At 41.1% G+C, this 17,754-nt stretch overlaps 1 protein-coding gene across 1 annotated transcript; it reads right to left on the reverse strand.

Moving 5' to 3' along the window:
• Positions 1–479: 479 nt before the first annotated feature.
• LOC145445172 (uncharacterized) lies at positions 480–3,431 on the reverse strand. The gene is made up of 7 exons (XM_080323316.1): positions 3,128–3,431; positions 2,895–3,056; positions 2,534–2,797; positions 1,719–1,800; positions 1,535–1,646; positions 1,289–1,481; positions 480–1,229 (listed from the first exon to the last, which is right to left on the reverse strand). Exons 1-7 carry the CDS (start codon positions 3,234–3,236, stop codon positions 646–648), a joined length of 1,506 nt encoding a protein of 501 aa, XP_080179442.1. The 5' UTR covers positions 3,237–3,431; the 3' UTR covers positions 480–645.
• Positions 3,432–17,754: the final 14,323 nt, after the last annotated feature.

Consider the following 17,754-nt stretch of genomic DNA (forward strand, 5'->3'; position numbering starts at 1 on the left):
ATGATTATGGCAGTAATTTCGTTTTAGAGGTCGAGTATGGTAGAGATGTACGGTGATCTGACACATAAGCATAACTACCGCATTGCGGATTTCACGCAAAAGTCGGTGTTTGTCCGTGCTAATTTTAACTGTGTTTCATACTGAGATAGGTGATGAGATGATGGTCTCATGAAACAGTTTACTAAAGATTCTCGGTTTGCATTCAAATGTTTACTTTATTTTATATTCTCCATTGTCAATTTCACCGCGAAATAGTGGCCTTCAAGCCATTTGGGGCAGTGTCCCTAGTTCGACCGAAATTCGGTATCGTAATCTGAAGCAAGTGGTCTGCTGCAATCGGTGTCTCGATATTACCCGATGGCCGACATTGCCTGACTCGAGTTGATTTGTTTATATTCCAAGACATCTTTTTCCGAAGTAGTAACCACTAGTGAACTTTTATAGACAACACTTTTTCATGGCCGACCACGAGATATTTGTGGCCGCAAGTGGCCACGGGAAAGCTGAGAACTCTACTGCAGAACAATGTCCGTTTTGTGTTCCAATACCCGTAGACCTTATTGTTCAGTTGCGGAAAATTTATTCACAACAAAACTACAACTACCGACTTTAATCGCACCACGACGTCGTTTCGAATCCCGTTTCTCAAAAGATTTGCACTCTGTGGTTGCCACAGTCAGTGACCGCGATCCCTCCTTCTGACAAAACGCAAACTCCTTCCGGCCTCTTCAACTGTCCCGGTTCAGATCCCTCGCTGCCGAAACAAGACACGAAGGACCCGTCCCTCGTGAAAATCTGAACCCGGTGGTTGCCATCGTCGCAAACGATTATGTTACCCTGATGATCTGTGGCGACACCTCGCGGATCCTTGAACTGAAACTCGTCCGTTCCTTCCGTTCCAAACCGGAGAAGATGGCGAGCACGAGTCGCAAACATACGTACGTACGAGTCGAAAACATGAACTCTGTGATTGCAGTCACTGACGACCACCTGCGAAAATGTGAACGATCGCGAGAGTCCACACCGAACCGACGACTCACGTACTCTGCCGTCTGAAGTCACAGAAAGATATCGCGGTTTTTCGAAACGCTTTTCGACCGAACCGAACCACCGATACCACTTTCCCTCCTCCGAAAAAACTTGAACTCTGTGATTGCCTGCGTCACAAACGTAAATCAATCCCTTGTCGTCCGTCGCTACTCCCATAGGACTGACCAGTTCTCCATCTCCTGAACAAAAACTGACGTCACTATAGCCGACCACTGTCACGTCAACCACACAACGTCACCTGATCCTTTGCCACCGAACTTGCGAACGAACTTTCCCTGTTCGTCGAATATTTGGATTCGGTGATTCCCAAAGTCCGAGGCGACAATATGTCCATGTGACGTCACACACACGTCGTGCACCAGATTGAATTGACCTTCTGCTGTTCCTTCGCTCCCGATGATTCCCTTCACTCGTCCGTTCACGTCGAAGATCTGAAATCACCAAAATTGCAGCCGTAGGAAACTTGTGAAGCAAACCAACGAACCTGAATCCGATGGTTGTGTAAATCTGCGACCACGATGTCCTCAGAGGACGTTGAGCAAATGCCACCTGGACTATTCATCTGCCCTGCGCCGATGCCGTACGTCCCGAAATATCTGAGATTAGATTTCGACGTTTTGATTTCAGGCGTTATGACGTTACTAAAACCTATTCACTTTTCCACTCACTCTGTCACTCGTCCTTTGTTTAGATATCGCTGGAAGACTTCGTGTCGACGCCACGGCAAGGCCGATGAAATGAGTTCCATATCTACAAATGTTTAATTCTTGATATATTTTTCTTCATGGCGGCAGGAAATATGTGGAGGTAATACGTAATACCAGGGTTGTAATGACTCGAGTCATGACTCGACTCGAGTCAGACTCGAGTCATGATTTTCGGATGACTCGACTCGACTCGAGTCATTTTCTCAAAATACGGAATTGACTCGACTCGACTCGAGTCAATCTGTGTATTGACTCGACTTGGACTCGAGTCATTGCGCATGACTCGAAGCAAGTCATTGACTCGAGATTCAGTCTGCGAAGACCGACATTTCATTGTAATTTCGAAGCCAACACACTATTGGGATTTCGTTTTTTGGTACTGGTGCTTGAAAATGCGACCAGAAACTGCTAAAAGTGAGGAAAATTGATATATTATAAATGCGAGCCATTCAATATCACCAAACAGAGTTAGAAAAGTGGGTTTAGGAAGACTTTAACTGGAAACTGAGCAGTCAATACAAGGACTTGGACTCGGACTCGAGTCATAATATCATGACTCGGATTCGATCCTCTGTTCGCTGACTTGGACTCGGACTTGACTCGGTTGGAATTGAAAATGACTCGACTTGACTCGAGTCAAAAATATAAAAGTGAGATTGACTTGTGACTCGGAGCCTTGTGACTTGGTTACAACCCTGCGTAATACCTCTGGTGCACAATGGACATCCCCCATGGCCCATAGAGTCCGGTTTTAAAGCGACATCAATGTTTCCTACTTTTATGATCCTCCCTGAGGTGATATTCTCCTGAAGTGTCTGTCCATATCTCGTTATCTTTGGCGTTTCTTAGAGATCCATCCTTATCCACGAGTATATTCGAGCCGTTATGTACTTGAAAGTTGGCATGGGGGATGTCTGACCCGATTTGTATTGTTACGAAGACCTTTCCATCTTCTATTCCTGACTCAGCAAATCCGAGATGGCGACGAGGCTTTATGGTCGTAAATCCAGGATCATTCGTCACATACTTTCTCTTTTGATCTGATCACAAAAATCGTGGAAGTAGGATTTAAATGCCAATGTCGGGTAAAATCGGAATACATTGTATGTGGATGATTGCGAAATTGTAGATACTTACGATTTTTGTACGATGCTCCTATTTTAGCTTCACTCATGCCTAGTGTGCCTTTGGCTGCCGTTTCTTCCTCACTTATTTCAATCCTATTAGCTTTTACACATACACGGATATCTTCGTAATAGCCATTAGCAACGTGTGTCATGTGCTTGCTTTTTTCCTGGCCTGCGGTGAACAAAATCAAATAATAAAGAGGGTTACTATCATCAATACTGAAATATAAAATGTAGACTCACCCATGTTAAATGTTGCTGAAAAAAACTTTCTCAAGTAATCTTGCACAATTAAAATAGGGACCGCATCCGTAGGTCTATAGAGAGCGCTAAACAGAAGATAAACAATCATACTTTTTGCTGGTGTTGACTTGCGCAAAGGAATGGTGTGAACGTGAGGTTCACGTTAGCGTTTCGTGAGTGAAACTAGGAAGTTTGAAGGTTCGCGTTTACAAACGAACCTTGGTTGGGTTGAAACCATTAAAAGCTTTCATGTCTTTACGGCGTCATTGGTTGAATTTCTTTGCCCTTCAACTATGGACCACTCTCCTCATGGCGCAGGCAGCGTGAAAATAAATTCAGCAACTAAACGAGAATGCACCTTGCCAATTTCAAAAATTATTTACTCGAATATTTGCTCGGGATTCTCAGCTTTCTGTTTGTGAATCCTTGGTGACTCTCCGCTGTGAGCTTAGCCCGCAATCCCACAAAATAGGAAAAACGAAATACGTAGGACGTCAGCGACTTTCGCTCAGTCAATCAATCAATTACACTGGTCTACTCGAGTTTGGCGTCAGGATTTCTTTTGCTCAATATTACCGAATTTGGGGGAGCTGAATTTCGCGTCATTTTCGTTTATCACGTCACGATTTCTGAGGAAATATATAAAACGATTAATACTACTTTTGCTAGGTAGCCTACTCAAGTACATTTTGCCTACTTGCACTTCTTACTGAAATGTTTTCACACCAATTCCACTTCTACCGAGCAATCCGAACAGTATTTTGGATAAACTATTTTATTTTGCAATTTGAATTTTGAAAAGTAGAAAGTAGTTCAGGGAAAAGATTGCACCACTCGTATCAGTTAAATTACATTGGTCAACACATTTTTTTTTACTTTGATCAGACAAGTTATTTTGACTGACGTTGATCAGACAAGCATCCTATAACCAAAAATGGGTGAAAGCATCGCCCTAGATCGATACCAGTACCTATATTCTTAATAATTCAATTAAGCCCATGGCTATAAAACTTATTATTTATGGTAAGGTGTGGATTTTTATATGGTATGGAAAAGTAATATGGCTAAATCCTTGAAAATTTGGATATTTTGGGCATATGTCGTAGAGCAGGGGTTCTGGTTGATTGGTTTGCCCAGAAATGACCCCGAACGCCAGACTTCTTCTCATATATTTGCGAGCTTAAAGTGATAATTGCCTCTGCACCGAAAAAGTGACAGTAATTCAATGCTTGCTCGCTCACGCATTGAAACAGAAAGTTCGGTTCTATGGTGGAAGAGTTTGAAGGTGCATATAACGACTTGGTAACGAATTCAATACACGCTCCATGAAAGGAGTTACTTGCGCCGCTGGAAGATACTTATTCTCACAAAAATACAGAAACTGCAAACTTACGAACACCGTCCATCAAAATGTCCTAAATACCCGTATATGATTGGTAGATAGGCGCGCTACAGAAGCCCAAATTTAATAGTAGCCCAAAAATACATGGTAATAATGTTCTGTGGCCCGCAGCGTCATTTACTGTTGAAATGCGGCCCGTTGTATAACGGAAGTTGAGAACCCCTGTGACGTAGAGCAAAAGCTTGACGAGATAGAAGAAAACCAGCAGCATATTGGGAATTAGCACGGTAAAATTAGCTTAAATCAAGTGCAAAACCAAAGTCAACAAATTTTTCGTTCAAAGTGATTGCCTAGCCCCAAAAGCACTGTAACTGAATATATTTTCGAAGATTGCAGTTCGGTTCATTAGCAATTTTATCATTTCGCTGGTTGTCGAGACATACAGCCTGCACCCAACTCTTACAGCAGAAATCGGTATAAGTTTTCGGGCGTTTTGCCCGCAAGCCACATGTGGTCATATGCATAATTTCGCCTCGCAATATACGGCTGCATCAGTGCTTTGGTAACCTTGTATTTGGTGATCGTTTTTCATTCGAATGGCATGCATGATACAGTTGTGACCAGAATATTATGCATTTTAGACGAAAATATTGGCAAGATAATGTTCACCATCGAACCCTTATATGATTTCTATTAGGGATGGTGTGAACCTTTGAAAGGTTCAGGTTCTTGTGAACGCGAACCTTTTTGAAAGGTTCTGTGTGAACGCGAACGTGAACCTCATGACGTTACGTGACGTCATATTGTTAATTCTAACCCTGTCTTTCACGGAAGTGATAGCCTATATTAATGTAAACGATACCTAGCGACGACTCGGGCCACATAATGCAACAATGCTGAAGTACATATTGACGTTTTAAACGTCGCCAAATGTATCAACTGAGGCAATGAAAGGATATAATATACTCCCATAAAATAAATATCTTCCGTCTTTGCCAACAATTTCGACGAGGACTCACCAGGGAATACACGCTAACCCCTTAACGGTCTAGGCCAGACCGGACAATGTATGTTCGGCGTCTGAGTATTGCTACATTGATATTGAGCAAAGTGTAAAATGTGTTTCTACTTGCTACCGATATTACCCCATTAAGAAGTTATGCAGCAGTAGCCAACACCTCAATCGCACGGATTTGGTTTTAATGATGCAGTAGAGATATGAAGTCAAGATTGACCATGACCCCGTATACGCCTTCTCGAATTTTTACATCAGAAAACGATATCAAACATACTTCGCTCGTGATGTTGTGTGATTGCGGGTCGAGCTCACAGCAGAGAGTCACTAAATATTCACAAACGGAAAGCTGTATATTCCGAGCAAACTTTTGTAACAAAGCAAGTAAAACTTTTGAGATTGCCAAGGTGCATGCTCGTTTGGTGTTGATTTTTAATGCTGCCAGCTCCATGCATAGAGTGGCCCGCAGTTGAAATGCAATAAATTTGAACCAAAGATGTTATAACGAAGTGAAAATTGTAATATATGAAAAAGGTTCACAGTGCAGAACCTACCAAGGTTCTGTTGTGAACGCGAACCTCTAAATTTCAGAGGTTCACACACAGAACGCGAGCGTGAACCTCACGTTCACACCATCCCTAATTTCTATAATTTCTCTTCGTCAGTACCTCCATCAAACTACCACAATATGCCCCACTGCCAGAATTAATCGCGCGGGGATAATTTTAGTCATTTCCAGAAAAGGAATCACATCTAGCTCTCGCCCGAGATTTCAATATGTGCGAAACAGCAGCACGCACCGTCGCACCCGTGTGATGAACATACGTTAAGAATTTCATATCTGCCATTTTTAATTTACTCATGACATGGTATGCGTCCTTTGCGATATCGTCGACAACATCATCAGCAACATCAACACCAGTGCAAGCTATGTATGATCGTGGAAGTTGTTTTGTCATTATACCAGAGTTGCCAAGATTTCCACAGCAGACTTGGACAACTAGAAAATTTTCAGCTTTTCTTAATTAGATTAGAATGAGAATTAGAGCGTCACATCTTTCCCAAATTATATTTGAATTAGAATTACAATTTATGAATTCGCAAAAAGTGGAAAATTGAATGAGATTGTGAATTATAAATAAATACAGCGCAAATCAAGCTCAGTTCATATCAAATTACAGTGCATTCTCATAAACGCGCGTCAACGAAGATATACCATATGATCAGGACTGAATACAAGAAAACGCATTGCTCTGTCAAGTATGCCGGACCCCAATTGGGGAACAGCATCTCGCCGGCTATCCGACAGTCGTCGAGCACGTCCGCATTCAAGTCGAAATACAAGCAATTTCTTCTAAATGAATACTAGCCAGTCTTCAGGATTACCGGACCACGACCTAACATCGACCTCGCCCTCCGCCACATGCCACCTCATTTTGTCGCTTGCGTCTTATATTCTCTGCATTACTTTTCATTCAGTGTGCATGCCTCTTCTTTACTTCGCCTAGGCTTAAGTTGGTGTCTGATCTTAAAGGCTACTCCGAGCTGTTTCGACACCTTCCTATCTTTTCATTGTATCGCAGTCTCGTGATGTTTTGAAACGATGAAAATATTAATAAACCTGATTGATTGATTGAAAACATAAGAATGGTTTACGTCTGTAAATCAAGCTTGTCTCCTTTTTCACTATACCAGGGGTCACCAACACGCGGGCCACATGCGGCCAACGATCTGATTTGTGATTTTGGAAAAACGCGACGCCTTGACGTAAAATGGGCCAGACACTGCCAAGAGCGAGACGCTTAGAAAACGGCCTAGGGCTTTCCGACAAGATCAATCTTTAGGATGAGATAGTCTTTCAGCTATTAACATGTCCGCATATCCCCAATATCGATTCACCAGCCGCTGAAAAGCCTGGTAATAGGTATCGTGCGCAGCTTATAGTTCAAATTAAATGAAATTTACGATCATGATATTTCATATTTTATATGCAGGCCTACTTCCTTAATAGAATATTACGTCATTTGTCGTAACCAAGCCCATCGCCCATGTTAGTGAGCACGGTGTTATAAAGCTTCAAAAACATGGTTGCTCAACTGTGTGTAGGTGATTTTTTCTCGATATTACATTATTGCATGGCTCTCTTGCATGTCTGCAAAAAGCTAATATTGCAGTCATGCCTACGAGTTCTCGAGCAGCAGCCTTAAGATGAGGAAAACGATTTTCTCCTCTCCAGTAACTCAAAACGTCGCAGTCCGTGATCTCATGCTCTGCTTCGAAATCTCTTTCTACTTCGTTCTCTAATATATTTGCTTCAGTTGGATCTAAAACAACCATCCTCTTTTTACTTGATGTATAGTTATGGGCATGAAAGTGAACAAGCCTGTATTAACTTTTTCTTTTTCTTCGCTGCTGTACTGTTTGTGATCGAAACTAGAATGTTGTTCGGAGACTACAAGCTACTATGCCAGCATGGCTATTGTTCATCACGATAGATACCATGATGGTACGGTACGGTATGTAGTAATGCGATGGCGCCTTGGCACTGGATTTCCATGTGCGAGAGGGATATTCTTGTTACATCGCTGCAAAATGCCGCGGACAAAGAGGCATTTTAAGGAAAACAATAAATTAGATTAGAACTAAAACTAGAGCATACAAGCATTTGACAAATTAGATTATAATTAGAGTTAGAGCATAGAAACATTTCACAAATTAGATTAGAATTAGATTACTAGCATTTCGCTTAAATTTAGTGAAATTAGACCACTAGGATTTTCTAGTTGTCCAATTCTGTTCCACAGACATGATGTCGGATCTCTACGAGATATGTTTAGGATCACTATTCTATAGTCTGTGATTTCGTAGGTGTAATTGAAGGTGTATTTATTCAAAAAGTATAAAGCAACGACAACTGAAACAGCAACGTCCACACTCCCCCGCAGCCCTCACGCTTCTCCCCGTCAATACCTAAAGCAGTCGCGATGTACTTATTTGTGCCATGGTTCACAGGACGCGCATCACAATACCACATTCTCCCCTGATCTAAAGATCATAATAAGCTTACAGTTACAATGGTAACCCAAAGACAGCAACATAACTAAGCAAGCATGGAACCCCAGCCAAGGTAAAATAAACAATCATAAATCAACAGATAGACGATCCACCATCTTGGCGCGGCCAGTACTCGAATAAAGCCGATGTTTGATTAGGGTTCAGGGCTGTAATACTCCCTGCCCTCGTTGGCGACCATTTCTCTTTGACTGTTATCTTCAGGCGGTTCAGTTTTCATGATCGACCACTGTCTAAGGTATCATATTCGACACGTGTTCATGGATTTTCACGATCATTCGCAAAATGATAACTAAAAATGACAAATGCTGATCTTTACGGTACCGTACCATATTCTTTATGGATACGAGGATTTCCGCGGTTATTCAGAAAATGGTAATAGTTGACGAAAGCGCGTAAACCCGAGAAATAGTTGAAAAAAAGCGCGTAAACTGGGGAGGGGTCCCTCGAAAGCGCGTAAATCAACCAGAAGGCCCTGGGCGACCGCCTACCTCGCCTACCTGAAAAGCCACCACTTCACATAAGATAACCGATTGAATACTATACACGTTCCACGTCCGACCCGGTCCCACGTCTCACCGTTTGCAAAAGATTTGACCATTATACAACCATAACAATTTACAGCGCAGCTGGTAGCTATTGCTATGATAGAACGATACCGTTCATTTTCAATTTCATTGTAGCGTAGAATACTACCCAGATGTTACAAGCAATAATCCGTAAATTTAGTAATGTGAGGATATATGTTCCTATCATACGGACTCTATGGTCGTTCACAATGCCTCGTTATGTTATGTCAGCTTATAACGAGTAGGTGATAGTTGTTTTAACCGAATTTAAATATATATTGAAGTACGGCAGAGTGTTCAATGCTTCAACTCAGCTATAACAAGGTTCTCCCTGTTAGTAGGGTTACCATATTTCGGAAATCTGAAAAGAGAACACTTTTTCATAATTTCTAAACTTGCAGAAACATTGTGTTTGGTTGACTAAAAAAAATACAATTTTCCTTCACACTGTCGGAAAGGAGGACAAAATCTCAAAACTGAGGACAAAAAGGCGTCCTCCGAGGACGCTTTCAAAACAGCCAAAAAAGAGGACAAATTCTCTTAAAAGAGAACGTATGGTAACTCTACCTCTAAGCCAACATCATCTACACACGCGGGGAACTATACGCGACATATAGGTGTTACGATGTCAATCCAAGTCGATATCATGTACGACGAAATCAAATAATGCATACACAAAGATCAGTGTACAGCACTCGGTGACTGGAAAAGAGGTGCAGTGATCAGATTTCCCCCATTGCGAGGGGTGTAACCTAAATCGAGCAAAGAGCATCTTAAAATTTGGACTGTTGTGTATGTGTTACTGTTCCAAATTTAGAATAACTATGCAACAAGAGTCATGCTATAAAAATAACAAAAGGTTTATATAAATTTCTTTCATTTGTTAAAACCAAAAGTGAAATTAGATTGGGTTTGATGATGTCATAAAATAGAAAATATATGACCAAGTTAAATGGCCGATTGATGCGATGAAGAAGTTAGCTGCATTTAAGTACCGATGCGGGAAGCTAGGATATATTGCCAGAAGTTGATCGTCACACATTAAATATTAGATAGTACGTTAGTCGTCGTCATTCTTGGCTTAGCGTGGATCTAAACATAGGACGGATAATTTCGGACCTTTTTGGATTCGAGAATAGGATAGTGTTCGGGCATATTAGAAGTTTAAAGTCGAAACTTCAAATGTTAATGTAATGCTATTAAATGAACCGTGTATTTGTCAGTAGAAACATCATGAGAGCGCAATTTGTGGTGTTAATTCTAAAGATGTTTTTGACCAGTTCCGAAACGGAAGACTTGAAACCGAACATATTTCGGAAATGATTAAAATACGTTTTTATAGTACGAGGAGCTCATCATTATGGATTAGGAGTATCAAGATATTACCCAAAATGATATTTGCCCAAAATGTATAATTGTAGTCAGTAGTCTTGACGCATTGCATTAACGTTCGAATGTCATTTTATTAGTAAAAATCAACGTTGAGATGAGATATCGAAATGACATATACTTCAAAACCGAGTTATTAAGCTCTGTTTTATGGTATCTTTATATGACCCTTTTAATGCATGTCGGAATGAAGATTTCATGCATGATACATGATATATATTTGTGTCAAGCAATAGTGGCTACTCGTCCTGTACCATTATTCGCATTTTGTGAACACTTATTAATCGCGTATTTTGGTTATATGGTGATATACTTGTTTTAATGTAAGTAGCATATAATGCATTGTATTTCTTGAGTTACATATCTTGCACTCCAAAGATTAGATTGGAGATGAGGCACGGTAATTGAAAAGTGAATGGCGTAATTTAATATTTGAACTGTAAATTCTTGTATGCTTCACTGCATTAATTGAACATCCGTAATATACCAATATGGGAACATGCATGCCTTTAAATATGAGGAAGGCATATATCTGTTGGCGATAGCCGTATAGATTATGGATTGCTGTTTATGTATACCGTACAGCTTTCGTTGAAGTTGAAACTAACTGCCACGACGGCCCATAAGACGCCATTTCACACATGGATCGTTGTCAAACAGCACAGATGTGATTAAAAATAATTACGACAGAGTGTAGGCTATAAGGTCGTAGGCAGATAACTATTCTTAAAGAAGGCCATTAGCAAAATTAGGTGATCTTTTTGGCAACTAACTACCGATAGGTAGGTGATTAGTAAAAACTACCCTATCTATATACAACACAAAGCTGACACGCTTGTTATGGGTAACAAAGGTGTCTGAAGCGAATGCGAAGGATTAGCCTATGTGGCTATTTCCGGTTTGTCTGTAATTGTTACATACATGCAAATATTCTTTCGCTTTATAATGATGGCGCCACCATTTTCCGTGTCTGTGAACTTTTACAGTGAAATGGCGTTGCAGTGAATTGGCAATATATGTACTGTATGTATTATATAATATTCGTCACATCATACCCACATATTGCGCACTCGGTAGAGGTAATTCAACTAAGCCAAGGCAAAAACATTACTCTCGAAACAGCGAGTATCGAAAGAGGAATCCGGTATCAGACTACATTATCCTGAAAGGATATTAACGATAGCATTTGAAGAGATTCAGCGTCTTTTGGGGATTGCAGCGTGATGTTCGGATGTTCGGATGTCCACTCGAAAGGCAGTACACGATATATGAGATCGTGTACAGCTTGGATGAAAGGTGCCGGAAGTGCTCTATGAAATTGAAGATCCGAATTTGGGACGAGCCAAAACAGTACGAAAAACGCCGGACGAAACTCCACGAACTGTTAGAATTTCCTCTCCACCAAGAGATGCGAAGGTATATTTGGTACTAAAGGAAGATACGGGCGCCTCAACTATATTATTGAATGAGTATTTACATCTGAAAGTTTGGAAGACTCTTTTAAACGGTCCAGTGCGATTTGGGTGTTGGCTGCTGCTGTGTAAGTTGTTAATGAGGTAATATCGGTAGCAAGTATAGAACCCCGTTTTGCACTCTGCTCAATACCAACGTAGAAATACTCAGACGCCGAATACATTGCCGGTCTGGCCTAGACCGTTCAAGCGTAAGTTTATATTCCCTTGCACATCCTCGTCGAAAATGTTGGCAAAGCGACGGAAGATACGGATTTTATGGGAATAAAACGTCAATATATACTTCAGCCTTGTGGCATTATGTGGCCCGACTCGTCGCTAGATATGGTGTACATTAATACAGGCTATCTTTTCACAAAAATGTAGCGTTGACATTACTAATATGACGTCACGTGACGTCACGAGGTTCACGTTCGTGTTCACACAGAACCTTTCAAAAAGGTTCGCGTTCACACGAACCTGAACCTTTTAGAGGTTCACACCATCCCTAATGAACAGTCCTTATGTATTTCCGATTGAACAACAGAATCCTGTTTCAGAGCAGCAATCTGAGCGTCGGAAAAGTACAGTTGATATCTATCAAATCTTAACCATTGTATTGGGGAGTCTGCTGCTTATCACGGTCATCATGCTAATATCATCTGTGGCAAGGTAAGTAATATTCATTATCTTCACAGGTCTTCATCATCAACATTTTTATCATCCCCTCGACCAATTCAAGATTTTAGCAGAGTTGCAATACTGTGAAAAGAATGGTTGGGGTCGAAACCACTTGGCCAAGTCAATCACAGTAATCATGATCATAATAAGCGATTTCTATTATATTCATCCACTGAAGACCCATACACACACGCAATGCACAAGGCAATACCCACGACCAAAACATAATGAGATGTAATGAACTGAAACAAGGATGCAAGACTCCGTAAGAACAGCAACTCACATCACGCTTATCCAAGATTACACAGCTCTGTTCCAAGAGGCACATGAGATTTGAGGCTTTTCACGGAAGCTAAATTTGCGAGGAGTCATACATTTTTAATAGTAACGACGGCATGCAACACGACAAACGAGGACAAAGCAGTTTTTGAAGAGCAATGTTCATGTTCATACGACCTCGACTCCAAACTCCAGTGTTGGCGGTTTATCTTAATCTCCTCACCATTTGATCCACATAAGCGATGTCTTAATGATGCCTAGAAGCGGGCCGTGCTACAAGTCGGGGATACAGAATAGTAATAAAGAATATCGGCATGGTGTAAAGTGACCAATGTAGTCGAAAAACCTACAACACCAAATCATAACGACATTTTCCGCCTGCCATTCAGGCAGGAACTCGCTACGCGTCAACGCCGTCATGACCTCGAAGAAATGCGGCATAATCCTATCTATTCATCACATCGCATTGTGTCTTGTGTGTATTGTACATTGTGTGTCTTGATCGGATGGAAATAGTAAAAATCGCTGATTACGGGATGATGATATCGCACAGCATCTCGTACCAGCGCAAGCTTACAGTGCGCTTTACTGCTATTCTAAGTAGAAATGGACGTTGTAAAGTGTACTTCACTTATAGAAGTCCTTCGGATAAGTGTGTGTCATAACTCACTTAGCATCTCGATCTCGAGTTGTTCTGAATTTATAAGATATTAATCGGATTAATGCATGAGAAATGAATATGAGATACTGCACGTAGTCCGCTTACATGGTATATAAAGATATAGCCTCACGAATTTAATTTGAAATCGAAACAGCAGGCGAAGGCTGAAGCTTCCGGAAAGCACGGTGGACGGAGCGGACAAGTCGGAAGATTATGCGACTATGACTAATACCATCACCACAGACGAGTTCAAAGAAACCCGATTCAATGAGCTCTATCACATATAATGTGATAAATCCGACAGTGTTTGGTGTCGAGCGGAATTGATATCAACGCGAATGTAAAAAAGCCTCGTCCGGAGCGTAACTATGTAACGAGTTCGGGCGTAGCCAGGACGCAAATTCAAGAGGAGATTTTCCAGCTATAGCGCGATGACACCGCCATACTGAGACTACAAGAATATGACGTCGCAATATCCAAAAGCGGAGGAGCTCCTACCAAGATCATAAATTCACCTGCGACCGGAGACGAAGTGGACTCAATACCTCCCTTTCGTTATCCCAAATTTTAGAAGACACGAGCGAATATTATTTTGAAAAATGTCCAATCGACGATTTCAAAGAACAGAGCCAATGCACGAGCCTAGCGTATCCGTTGCCTCAATTGTAATTAATAATCAAGTGTCATAGGCTATATGTGTGTAAGGGTACAAAATGTGATACATGTTCCATTGGAAGATATCTGATCAGCTCGATACTGGCTGGGCAAAAATTATTTCGTAAATACCATCATTTCGCTTGCAACTTCTATCTGTGTGCAGTGCAGTACAATACACATATAATGCTAATTAAATTACAAGTTAAAGTGTGATTACCTTTAAGTAATAAGTAGCCTACCTGAGACTTTTATAAACTGAAAAGAGCACAATGCCAAACACGACTATGCGCGCACAACTAAAGGTACCGAGAAAGGCTAAATTATAGGAGCGGTACAATATATAACAGACAAGATCGCTAATCAAGTAATAATATTGGCTAACTAAATATAAAGGACGACACAATCGGGCACAAGAATTCACCACATACAGTTTTCGCAGTTGTTTACTGCAACATAAATCTTACTGGACATACAAATCTTACAAAATCCACTGTTGTAAAGCATATTGGATAAAGGGTGGAGAAGCTAGCTTTTCCGCGGAAGAATGCTGATATCGTCTGATTAAAACCGACGCCCGACCGCCACCACTTTACGCTAACTCCCGCGCACAACCCCGGTATCTCTTTTAGGGATTCAAAATTCCAATAGAAAGATGGGATAGAATCTATGAGATTACTTGAAATACACGAAAACCATCGAGTTCTTGAGTATATACCCATTACCAGGCCGTGTTATTTTTGGCATATGCCAAAACTGCCAAAAATAACTTATTTTTGGCATTTTTCGATTTTTATTTTTGGCAGTTTTGGCATCGTCCTCTAAATAGATAGTTTCAGCTTCGAATTAGTCACAAAAACGCTTTATTTGGGCTAGTTTGTCAAAAGACACCACAAAATGTGCAGCATCCACGTACAATGAGTGCCAACAAACAATAAGAAGAAGAAAAAACCTAACGATTTCATAGGTTAATAATATCAAACGAAACCACAAAATGTGCATTATCCATCGGAATCGGTGCCAATAAGCAAAAAAAAAGAAAGAAAAGCCTAACAAACACGCTCAACAGCTGATTGTTACAGCTGTTGAATAGACTTAAATCGATTGCACTGTATCTGGGAAATATCGGCTTCAACAGTAGCCGTTGAGGGAAAGAATGTTGCCAGTCATCCACAAAAGGTTTTCAGAGCTGCAAAATCTTTGGTGGGCCGAACCGGCTTCCATGCATCATGAAAAGAGATCACTTCGCCAGTGCCATCGATCTCATCGCGGACAGAATTTTCTTCCCGATCCTTTCCAGGAGTTTCATGTGTTGTCTCTCAACACATTCTATTAAGTAGCCCGACTATCGTTTCTCCTTCAGTCTACCGATATATTTTCGGAGGACTTTTGTCACTTCAGGTGGCTTTAATATTACCAACTCGCGTGGAAGAGTCCTGGGAAGGTTAGCTTGTTTAAGAACATTGACGCAACAAGACTGTCTGGTAAAACGAGACTATGCAGCTCAGAAATAGCCAGACAGTTTGTTGCGTCACAATGTTCAACTCGATCACAATGCAAAAATCGTGGTTGATTTTGGGGGTTCCAGTTCCATGAGCAGAATATAATTTATATTTTAATAATCAGTACTGCGGCAGCTTCTCATTGATACCCGTTTTATCAAATTTAGCGCTCGACGAGCCGGTCAAAAATGGTCGTGAAATTGCCTTTGCACAGATGGAAAGTATGACGTAAACCAAATGCAGTCAGCCGTCCAATCTCGCTGTGCCCACACCATTTAGGACACCATGCTTTCACCCCTAATGGGTGGGCTGGACCCAGATTAAGAAACCTGGCTTTCACAAACGCTCTTCCCGCTTGTAACGCGGTCCTGTTACTACAACACCATGAACGAAATACACTATTTGGCAGGCCGTGTTATTTTTGGCATATGCCAAAAATTGCTTATTTTTGGCATTTTCAAATTTTTATTTTTGGCAGTTTTGGCATCTGGCTCCTGAAATGCCAAAAATAACACGGCCTGCCCATTACCCTCGTTCTGACGGTGACCAGCTCAGTTCACTTTCAGTTGCGTATAGTTATACCGAAGCGAGTGTTCGTAATTCACAGTAAGAAAGACAATGATTCACATGAAATGAAAACATAGCCAATAATGTCATCAACATGTTATCAAACCGCTACATGCAGGAATACAACATTGGGCAGCAAAGTGAACACTTGCAACCGGAAAGGCGTTTAGCATGGTTGCAATAGTTTATGGGGATATCGCTGAATTGCTTTCTGCTATAGCATACCTGGCGTTGACTATATTCAGGCCGTGTTATTTTTGGCATTTCAGGAGCCAGATGCCAAAACTGCCAAAAATAAAAATTTGAAAATGCCAAAAATAAGCAATTTTTGGCATATGCCAAAATAACACGGCCTGTCAAATAGTGCATTTCGTTCATGGTGTTGTGTTAACAGGACCGCGTTACAAGCGAGAAGAGCGTTTGTGAAAGGCAGGTTTTTTAATCTGGGTCCAGCCCACCCATTAGGGGTGAAAGCATGGTGTCCTAAATGGTGTGGGCACAGCGAGATTGAACGGCTGACTGCATTTGGTTTACGTCATACTTTCCATTTGTCCTAAGGCCATTTACGACCATTTTTGACCGGCTTGTCGAGCGCTAAATTTGATAAAACAGGTATCAATGAGAAGCTGCCGCAGTACTGATTATTAAATTATAAATTATATTCTGCTCATGGAACTGGAACCCCCAAAATCAACTACGATTTTTGCATTGTGATCGAGTTGAACATTGTGACGCAACAAACTGTCTGGCTATTTCTGAGCTGCATAGTCTCGTTTTGCCAGACAGACTTGTTGCGTCAATGTTCTTAAACAAGCTAACCTTCCCAGGACTCTTCCATGCGAGTTAGTAATATTAAAGCCACCTGAAGTGACAAAAGTCCTCCGAAAATATACCGGTAGACTGAAGGAGAAATGATAGTCGGGCTACTAAATAGAATGTGTTGAGAGACAGCACAGGAAACTCCTGGAAAAGGATCGGGAAGAAAATTCTTTCCGCAATGAGATCGTTGGCACTGGCGAAGTGATCTCTTTTCATGATGCATGAAAGCCGGTTCGGCCCTCCAAAGATTTTGAAGCTCTGAAAACCTTTTGTGGATGACTGGCAACATTCTTTCCCTCAACGGCTACTGTTGAAGCCGATATTTCCCAGATTCGCTGGGCGAGAAATGAATTTAGGAGAAACTTAGCTGACCTAAGTTTGGAAGCACTGTTACAGTGCAAACGATTGAAGTCTATTCAACAGCTGTAACAATCAGCTGTTGAGCGTGTTTGTTAGGCTTTTCTTTCTTTTTTCTGCTTATTGGCACCGATTTCGACGGATACTGCACATTTTGTGGTTTCGTTTGATATTATTAACCTATGACATCGTTAGGTTTTCTCTTCTTCTTATTGTTTATTGGCACTGAGTATACGTGGATGCTGCACATTTTGTGGTGTCATTTGACA

Source organism: Botryllus schlosseri, chromosome 8, assembly GCF_051294905.1.
Source record: "Botryllus schlosseri isolate E-star chromosome 8, Bs_hap1, whole genome shotgun sequence".
Classification (NCBI taxonomy): domain Eukaryota; kingdom Metazoa; phylum Chordata; class Ascidiacea; order Stolidobranchia; family Styelidae; genus Botryllus; species Botryllus schlosseri.

Excerpts from the sequence above, each read along its gene's own strand:
- LOC145445172 (XM_080323316.1), bottom strand. The coding sequence starts at position 3,236 with ATGATTGTTTATCTTCTGTTTAGCGCTCTCTATAGACCTACGGATGCG. Across the intron at positions 2,798-2,894 it reads AGGAGCATCGTACAAAAATC|ATCAAAAGAGAAAGTATGTG; the intron begins GTAAGTATCTAC and ends TTTTGTGATCAG. Across the intron at positions 1,801-2,533 it reads CCTCAGGGAGGATCATAAAA|ATATGGAACTCATTTCATCG; the intron begins GTAGGAAACATT and ends AAACATTTGTAG.